The sequence below is a fragment of the Triticum aestivum genome, chromosome 3B (genome assembly GCF_018294505.1).
Source record: "Triticum aestivum cultivar Chinese Spring chromosome 3B, IWGSC CS RefSeq v2.1, whole genome shotgun sequence".
Taxonomy (NCBI): domain Eukaryota; kingdom Viridiplantae; phylum Streptophyta; class Magnoliopsida; order Poales; family Poaceae; genus Triticum; species Triticum aestivum.
The window spans coordinates 359,104,227-359,114,206 of NC_057801.1; the positions used below are offsets into that span (position 1 = coordinate 359,104,227).

General features: G+C 44.5%; 1 protein-coding gene across 2 annotated transcripts; it reads left to right on the forward strand.

The window, feature by feature from the left end:
• The first annotated feature begins 2,993 nt into the window (after window positions 1–2,993).
• LOC123069903 (ras-related protein RIC1) lies at window positions 2,994–6,485 on the forward strand. Of its 2 annotated transcripts, none has more exons than XM_044492873.1 (8): window positions 2,994–3,241; window positions 3,687–3,759; window positions 4,833–4,880; window positions 4,981–5,028; window positions 5,116–5,187; window positions 5,272–5,427; window positions 5,519–5,622; window positions 6,177–6,485. In XM_044492873.1, the coding sequence occupies exons 1-8, from the start codon at window positions 3,228–3,230 to the stop codon at window positions 6,271–6,273; spliced, it is 612 nt and encodes a 203-aa protein (XP_044348808.1). In that variant the 5' UTR covers window positions 2,994–3,227; the 3' UTR covers window positions 6,274–6,485. The 2 variants fall into 2 exon arrangements, with proteins under 2 accessions (XP_044348808.1, XP_044348807.1); XM_044492872.1 differs by lacking the exon at window positions 2,994–3,241 and adding an exon at window positions 3,267–3,506.
• Window positions 6,486–9,980: the final 3,495 nt, after the last annotated feature.

Genomic DNA, 9,980 nt, shown 5'->3' on the forward strand with positions numbered 1-9,980 from the left:
ATGTTTGGTTGCAACAATGTCACTTCTTCACATATGCCATGTCCCATTGCTTGTCACATGCTTGACTTGGTCGCCTCACACATGATAAACAATTGCTCTTTCTATTGTGTTGAGTGCCACACTATATTCACTACACCCTATGCACACTATGCTTGGATCGTCTTGCACTTGACCCATGTGTTTAGACACTTCATTTTATTTGGTGTTGTGAATGATTCCTATGCCTACCATAGACCTTTCATTGAGCGCTTTTTGAATGCTTGCTATGAACTTGAGGTAGATGCTTATTCTCTTGTCACACATATTTGCATCTCTACCTCACATTTGCATGCTTGTTTCCATGATGATTTTGATTTTGCTCAATTCATGCTTACATGTCATGTCACAATCCTTTGTCAATCCATATGCTACGCTTGATGACGACACTTGTTTGGTGAATCACCTGATGAATGCTTGGTTTTGCACTAATGCTAACCACATTTGTTTTTCCAAGTGTTTGTTGTCTTTGCCCATTTTGAAGGAATCACTAGATGGTGCGACATTGGAGAGTGCCCACTTCAAGCTTGAAGATGATGACTATTTGGTGAACGTCCACTTCTACACGGCAAAGCCATCTCTTTCCCATGGTGATTTGGTTTTCGATCCGAGGTCGGATATTTTCCAAGGGGGAGGGGATGATGCAGAGCATCCTACAGACATCACCATGTCAAGAGTCCATTTGGCAAGTGACACGTGCGACATCTACTTCGCATACACAAAGGTGAATCGTCTCCTTTACACGTGCTCACTTGACCCCTTCGAGGATGGTGTACTACTTGACACTTCTCCCGTGTGCATGCATAGGTATTGTCGGAGCTTCACGGATGTCAAGGAGGAGTGCAAGCGCCAAGGAACGACTACACCATCCGCGAGGGAAGCATGGAAGATAAGACAGAAGAAATGGAGCTGCTACAAGTCACAGCCACCGGACGACCGGTCCTTACCGGACGTCCGACGCTTGGAGGTTCAGCCTGCCAGAACAGCTACAACCGAGGGACCCTACAGCGCCCGGACGACCGCCAGATACCGGACGTCCAACAAGTATCAGGGACCGGACGACCGACGCCGATCGGACGACCGGTGCCACCAGTCTAGAGAAGAAACAACAGAAATCCGAAGACTTTCGGACGCCCGGCCCGTCCCGAGCCACCGGACGTCCGACCCCCATCGGACGTCCGGTAACTGCCTGTGCACATCCACGGCCTTTGGCCTTGCATCCTCTCCAACTTACCCCTTCGTGGCTAAGACTATAAATAGACCTCCCCCTCATCCTTTCTAAGGATAGCAAATATGATAGCTCATTCTTAGGTGAGCTTTGCTCCTACCTCCTCCTCTTGAGAGAGAGAGAGAGACCACTCCCATGGAGTTCAAGACCTCCATGTGAGGAGATCCTGCGGGATATCATCAAGACCCCCTCGTGGAAAGATCCGTCTAGGATACCATCAAGACCTCCTCTTAGAGATGAACCTTACCTTGTATCTTTCCCTTTGTTGTTCATGTACCTTGTGGATCTTGTGTGTTTGATTGTCTAGTGGATGTGTAATTGGACTTGTTCTTGAGTGTTTCCCCTTGTGATTTCTCTCCGTTCTTCCCCGTGATCATTGTGTTCTTGGTAGTATTCCCTCCAAACGTGAAAGATCGGGTGTCTAGGGTTCTACCCTACATCACCGTCACATTCGAGTCAGCCTTCAATATCTTGTCAGGCAAGATGACAAGTATTAGTGCACAAATTCACTGCAAATGGGCACTTGCTGTTGGGCAAATGCCACTGATCGGTGGCACTGCTTAGGATAGTGCACTGATCAGTGGACTTGCCCAACAGCAAGTGCCACTGATCAGTGCACTATCCTAAGCATGAAAACATCTAAAAATAGCAAGTGCAAGTGCCAATAGCACCCATGTGCAACCATGCACATTTGGCATCATCCTTAAATGGTCCTACTACATGCACGTATAGCAATCAACACAAACCCTAGCATGAACACAACTACTAGAATGAACACAACTAACTAGCATGATGACATGTCTTAGGACACACTAGCAGTAGCAGAAAAAATTATCCTAGAGCACACACTGTAGAAAACAAGAACAGATCAGTCCGATTGGATTTGATTGGGATCAAATCAAATCGGATCTACTCGAATCCTATCTAATCCGATTGAATCCACTAACTACTAGCACATGCCTAAGAAAATAAATCCCTAATCTACATCTACGAGCAGGCATTGTGGGGTTTGACTTATCGGAGCTTGCACAGCCGCAGCGAATCGAGGCCGGGGTGAAAACTCTGGCGGGAAGGAGACCGGTGGCGGAGCAGAGGAGGAGCCAGCCCTGACGACGGGCTGCGACATCGGCCCCGTGCTCATGGCCACACCGGAGGTCGAGGAGGACGGCGCGCTGATAGGAGAAAACCCTTGGACGGGGGTCAAGAAACCCCCCCTGCCCAATGGGGTCCCAAGAAGCGGCGGCTCCGTGGACGACGCCGGTGCCGAGCCCAGAACCACGAGGTCCGAAATCAGCGGCGGAGCAGGAACGCCCGGCACCGCAATGGCCGGCCCTCGTGGTGGACGGCAGCAGATGAGGGACGACGCTCGCAGCGCCGACGCCAGGTCCCTGCCCGAGTTCTGGAGCCCGGCCAGCCAGCGCTCCTGGATGCTGGCGATGCGCTGATCGACGGGGGACAGAGGGCGGCGTGGCGATGGGCGAGGCGAAGCCATCAGAGGGGATGAGAGGGAGAGGCGGTGAGGCAGAGAAGGATCGATGGGAACAGTGCGCTGGGCGGTGACAGGAGAGTGGGGGGAGTTATGAGCGTCACTTTCGTCTCCCGCACAGCCCGAAGCGTGCAACCGCCCCGCTGGCGTGGCCGCGCCGAGTCAGACTCCGGCCGCCACAACCCGCATGCAGCCCAGACAACCAAACAAGCTACACACATCCCGCACGGGCCTGGTTGGGCTGGATGCGGGCAGCCAACTACTCCACGAGACGAGACGTGCCCCACTCGACAACCCAGAGACCCTCCTCCTTTTCTATTTTTTTTTTGCGGGGACTCCTTTTTTATTCGCTCACCTTTCCTCTCCCCACCTTCTCCCCCAATTCTCACCTTTCCTCTCCCTCGGTCGTCGCCTTCGCCTCCCGGGAAATCGCCTGCCGCCTCGTCTCCTAGAAACTCGCCGCCTCCGTCCGCTGCCATGAATCCCGAATAGTACGGACCTCCTCACTCCCTCTCGTCTACCTACCTTGTTCGAGTTCTGGATGGAATCTGTCAGTGCTGGGTTTTGGAGGCGGCCGATCTCGCCCACGGGTGTGTCCGATGGCCACCGATTCGTGCTCCTCTCGTGGATCTGCGCCCTCGCTGGACTTCAGTTGTACGATCGGATCTAGTTGTATTAAGTTCCATCCATGCCGGAGATAGCAGATTCTCGGATGCGCTCATCTTCGTCTCGGCCCACCGGATTTGTGCCTCCTACGTACGCCACCGTTATCTCGTAGCCCCTACCGAGTGCTTCTAGTTTTAGAAGTTGGGGCTTTTTAGTCTCGTTTAGATGTGTCTTCAACGTGGGTTGTTACTTCCACTTGTTAGTAGCATGTATTATTAGCTTGTCTAGATGTGCAAAACGATGCGATGAGATGCTTGCGTGACTATGCAGTGACTACCTCTTCAAGCTGCTGCTCATTGGGGACTCGGGCGTGGGGAAGTCTTGCCTGCTGCTGAGGTTTGCGGTAAGGATTGCTCCTTTTTACCATCTCTTTGAGTAAACTTATTTCATGTAGATGCAGTGTGGAAGGGCGCCAGAAAACATAGAGATACTTTTTCTTAATTTGAATGAATACAAAGCACCAAGTTACTATTCGTACACAATCAAATGTTAGGAATCTGTAGCAGGGATGAACACCACAAAAGTGGTTAGCAAGCCATATTTCTTCTCTTGCTTGTTGTTGTTGCTGCCCATTTACCCTGTCAGTTTATAGTAGCCATTGCTGTGCTAGATGACTGTTAGGGATGCCATGCTATGAACAAGGTTTGCAAAAACAATAGTGATGGCGTTACATTGTGTTTTATTCAACTCCTTTACCCATTTGATTCCGTTTGGAAAGTGGAACCCAAACAACAACTTAAAATGCTGGAAGATTATTTTCACAAATGTTGATTCTAGTGTAAGATTGCCATTTTCTTCTCTATGTTTGCTCTCTGCTCCGACGTACCTCTCACATGTGGCTTTACCAAAAAGTTATGCAGAGCCTGTCGGGGGCTAACCAAACACAGCCGGCATGTTACCCTTGGCTGGACAGCCATTATCTTATATTTAGCAAAAAAAAAAAAGAAAACTAACCATTATCTTGGGCTTTGATCTCCCGCAGTTTCAGAGAAAACTACTAACCAAATATAGTATTAAATCAATTTCTAAATTTTGTGAATATTCTAAAATGCATTGTAATTATTTGCCTTTTGACAAGTTACAAATGTTTTGTCTATTCCGTCTCTCTCATAGTAGTATCTACTAATTCAGTACTCAAGTTAAGGATATTATTTGCAATATGAAGTATATTATATTGTTAATGTCAAGTAAGCAGAGCCTAGCATGTGTCGCTAGTTGCTGGAAACTAGCAAAGACCAACAGTTTTGTAGGCTCTCCATATTCCTCTCATCTTTAGAAGCATTCAGTTTGTTCATGAAAGAGCATCTAGCACAAAACCTTCTAGAGAAATGTTGATATTCTGAATCAACTTCTGTGAACTAGCTCAGCCTCTTTTCTGATGCAAGAAACTGATGATCTTACTGACCACATTTACAGGATGATTCATATCTGGAGAGCTATATCAGTACTATTGGTGTTGACTTCGTAAGTTGATTCCTTTGCGAGCTTACATGAAGTTAATTTTCTGTATAGCATGCGCACTGCCCCCTGTTGTATATCCTTTTCACTGTTTTTGACTTGCTAGAAAATCCGCACCGTTGAGCAAGATGGGAAGACGATAAAGCTGCAAATTGTAAGTAACCCATTGTAGAAAGCTCTAAATTGTCCTTACAAGTTAAAAGTTTCAGCTCTGATTTTTCAACACGTTCTTAACCTTCAGTGGGATACTGCTGGACAAGAGCGATTTAGGACCATCACAAGCAGCTACTACCGCGGTGCCCATGGCATCATTGTGAGCTCTGTTCAACATTTGTCGTTATATATCTTGACTAGATCAATACCCATGATTCATAGTATTGTACCTTCTGTTACACAGGTTGTGTATGATGTGACTGACCAGGAGAGCTTCAACAACGTCAAACAGTGGCTTAATGAAATCGACAGGTACGCTAGTGAAAATGTGAACAAGCTTTTGGTGGGGAACAAGTGCGATCTAGCTGAGAGCAGAGTGGTTTCTTACGAGGCTGGCAAGGTAATTGTTTGTGCATCCATTACCCTTGTATGTAGTTCCTACATGTGATTCGATTAATTATTAAAATCACATACTTGAATGCCGATTGCAGGCCCTTGCCGATGAGATTGGAATACCATTCCTGGAAACCAGTGCAAAGGATGCAACAAATGTGGAAAAGGCATTTATGACCATGGCCGCAGAGATAAAGAACAGGTGACAATACAATTCATATTCTACACCTCGTGCTGTCATACCCATTCTGGATATATATGAATGAAATTTGTGTTACACAGACACAGTAGACATGCATGGAAGGAAGTCTTGTAGTGATAACAATTTGGCTCATCAAATACATCTTATGTACTCCCTCTGTTCCTAAATATAAGTCTTTTTAGAGATTCCAATATGGACTACGTATGGAGAGAAATGAGTGAATCTACACTCCAAAATATGTCTATATACATCCGTATGTAGTATGTATTGAAATCTCTATGACTTATCTTATACTCCCTCCTTACCAAAATAAGTGTCTCAACTTTGTACATATATAGAAACGGAGGGAGTAGTTACAAGTGTTATGCTGACTCAGCAGTAACACCATTTTAGAGGTACTAATTTTTGAAAGCCACAGTAGTTTAAATCTAGTGCCAGTAAATCTGATTTGTAGTGATGAACCATTATATCTGGTTCTGTTATGTTTACATTAATAGTAGGTGTATAATAATAGGTGTTAAATCTTAATTCTCTTTGCTACCTCTTTTGAACAGGATGGCAAGCCAGCCTGCTGGAAATGCCAGCAAGCCTGCCACCGTGCAAATGCGGGGTCAGCCTGTTGCTCAGCAGAATGGATGCTGCTCGTCTTGATCAACACTCGGAGATCACAGTAGTGTTCTTGCAAAACTCAATTGGTTGTTCTTCCCCTGTAAATTAAGTGTACTACTATCATGCCGCCTGTTGGAAGAAGTGTCATGTCCCCTAACTACAACAGTGCAGCAGATGCTGTGGCCTGTTTTAGCTGACTGTTAATATTTGCTATTTTAATGTGTGTCGTTTAATATTCACCTTCATTTGGTTAATGTTTCATGTTTCCATGCTTTGAAGTTCAATGCTGGTGACAGTATTGCGACGATGAGCGATCATAAATTCACCTGGCATTATATGCTCAGGGAAGACATATTTGCTTCTATCCGTGGAATGCTGCTTTTCGAAGACCACTTACGTTGCAGCTGTTATGTTTGGTACCTGCTTGTCAGATGATTATTAAACAGCAAATACTGTATCTCCCTTCTGTATCTCTCAGAGTGCTTGCTGTTATGTTTGGTACCTGTTTGTCAGATGATTATTAAACAGCAAATACAGTATCTCCCTCCTATATCTCTCAGAGTGCTTTTGTTCCTGGAAGACTAATCACAGATAATATTTTGGTAACATATGAGTGTTTCCACTCAATAAAAAAGAAAAGAATGAGGAGGGAAGGGTTGTGTGCAATCAAGTTGGACATGCACAAAGCTTATGACCGAATGGAGTGGTCTTGAAAGCAATTTTGTTGAAGCTGGGTTTTAAGGAAAATTGGGTGAATTTGATTATGCAATGTGTGTCCTTTGTGGAGTACAGAATTCGGTTTAATGGAGATGAGACTGATAGCTTCAAACCCACTAGAGGGCTAAGGTAGGGGGATCCCCTCTCCCCCTACTTATTCACTCCGGCATAAAGGTTAGCGGGAAGCTCCCTTAGTTTTCAATCTATTATCCGCGGATGATTCTTTGATCCTCGTACGAGCAAATGCAATGAAAGCGGTGGCCCTTAAAGCGGTTTTGAACTCTTACTGCGCCGCCTCGGGGCATATGGTGAGTGTCGAAAAATCCAGCATATTTTTTAGTCCCAACACGAAAGTGGAGGACAAAGCGCAAATATGTACAATTGTAAATATTATGACTGAGGCATTTAATGATAAATATTTGGGACTACCTGCCAATGTGGGCATGGACAAGCGATTGTTTTCAGTTCTTGATTGATCGTATTATTATTAAGATTAGTGGTTGGAAAGAAAAGTTGTTATCGGCGGGTGGGAAGAAAATTTTGCTTAAGTCTTTAAAATTTTGTCCAAGCTATCCCAACATATGCAATGTCCGTCTTCAAAATTCCTAAAAAGATTTGCAAAGAAATCATAGACGCGATATCGCAATTTTGGTGGGGTGATGAGGACAATCATAAAATGATGCACTGGATGGCATGGTGAAAGTTGTGTGTTCCAAAAGACCAAGGAGGAATGAGCTTCCGTGATATACATTGTTTTAACCTAGCTTTATTAGCGAAGCAAGCGTGACGTCTCGTGGATAATCCTGAATCGTTATGTGCAACAATCCTAAGAGCCAAAGGTGATTTGATGAGCGCAATATTAAAAAGGGCGCCTCCTTTACTTGGCAAAGCATTATGGCAGGAGTGGACTCTCTCAAGAACGGCTATATATGAAGAGCGGGAACATGCGAAAATATTGACATATGGAGAGATGCATGGATCCCAAATTATGCAGACAGGAAAATTATTACACCTACAAGGGGGAATCAACTGACGAAAGTTTCTGATCTTATTAACCCAATCACAAATGGTTGGGATGAAGAGTTGGCGAGACAAACTTTGTGGCCAATTGATGCCCGTAGAGTACAAGCGATCCCGATCCCTATGCATAATATGTCGGACTTTATTGCGTGGAGCTATACAGAAAACGGTTTATTCACTGTACAATCAGCTTATGTGGAGGAATGGAATAAGCAACATGGGGGGAAGTTGGAATACTCGAATGGCATGGGCATAAATAATGTCAATCCTATTTGGGGTAAGATCTGGAAATTAGCTTGTCCGATGAAGGTTAAATTTTTTATTTGGCGGATGCTTCACGGGACCCTACCGTGTCGCGTTACACTAGCCAACAGATATATAAAAACTCAGCCAATATGCCAGCATGTTTGGATGGGCTAGAGGACACGAAATATATATTATTTCTGTGCCAGAAAGTAAAGGAAGTGTGGGAATATTTGGGGTTGTATGAAGTGGTGAAAAAAGCATGCGCCATTGATCGTGTAGGAGAGGCAGTCCTTGAATTCTTACTCCTTATACCTGACTATGAACTACATATCTTGGGCTCCCCGAATGCAGGGGAACTAATCGCTATAGCTGCTTGGTATTTATGGTGGAATAGACAGAAACTAGTCCATGAGGGTAATTCTCAAGAGGCGTCCCAAACCTCGATGGGGATTAGGGCTATAACAACGAACTATGTAAATGCCCACTTTCCTAAAGCAAAGAGAAAGAATGAAGGATGGTGCAGACCTCCTAGGGGGTTTGTTAAATTGAATGTGGATGCTTCTTTTGATCATGATCAGCTAAGAGGCATAACGGGTGCTTTTATGAGAGATGACAAAGGAAACTTCATAGTAGATGGTAATTGGAGGATTCAGTATTGTGCGGATGCTCTGACAGCGGAGGCGGTAGCACTCAGATTTGGCTTATTGTTGGCACAAAAGACGGGATGCAATCTTCTAATTATCAATTCTGATAATACGGAGGTCATTGCCACAATGAACAACGGAGGACAGTCTGTGGGGGCGGCTGCTGCAATTTTTGAGGATTGTTTTTTATGGCCTGTGATTTTCCTCAAACTAGTTTTGAACATTGTAACAGGGAAGCGAATAAAGTAGCTCATGAGCTTGCTAGATTAGCAAAATGTTCCATGACTAGGGATTGGATAGAGGAGCCCAAGGAAAATCTTGTAACTCTCTTGATAGACGATGTAACCATTATTGCTAACTAATAAAGTTCAAGTTGTTTTAAAAAACACCGTTATATAATGTAGATTTTGGTAAAATTCACTACCTAGCTCCGATGATCGATGGCTGCCGCTATCGAGGCTGTGTCACAAAAGCTTGCTATAAAAACCTAAGTGCATGCTTGCTCGACAGTGGCATGGCTCAACATTGCAGTAGCGTCTCCACGGCTGGCTATAACTACGGCCTATCCAATTTTTCCACATTATTCATGCGCCTCTCTTATCACGCGGCTTCACAAAACACTAGCTGCAACTATGGCCATGGCGCGAGGGGCGGAGCCAGGATTTGAGTATGAGGGGGGTGAAGAGGCCAATACCAAGCAATCGTATGTAACATATATAAAAGGCGATTATATACGTCTTTTAGATATATATTACCGGGATCAAAATGCAATGACAAATATGTCATAATTCAAAAGAAAATTACACTTTTATTAGTATAAATATAACTCTAGACGGCAAAACATATCAAACAAATCAACAATATCACTCTCGGAATATTTAGCAAACTAAGAGTAAATATTAGAACATTTAGTTATCATCTTGATGTATGGTTGTTATGTACCTTTAGAAATTGTAGTAAGCAATGACCTAATAATTTGCATAATCTAGTTGTATGTTGGATATACCTTCAGATTTGGTCTAGCCATGATAATATGAGCCGTGGGACTGGATTGTATAGGATTTGATACTGACCGAGAAGCAACAACTGTTTCATTGGGATGAGACGGTGATGAAGGTTGAA

Excerpts from the sequence above, each read along its gene's own strand:
- LOC123069903 (XM_044492872.1), top strand. The coding sequence starts at position 3,439 with ATGCCGGAGATAGCAGATTCTCGGATGCGCTCATCTTCGTCTCGGCCC. Across the intron at positions 5,428-5,518 it reads TTTCTTACGAGGCTGGCAAG|GCCCTTGCCGATGAGATTGG; the intron begins GTAATTGTTTGT and ends TGCCGATTGCAG. Across the intron at positions 5,623-6,176 it reads GCCGCAGAGATAAAGAACAG|GATGGCAAGCCAGCCTGCTG; the intron begins GTGACAATACAA and ends TCTTTTGAACAG.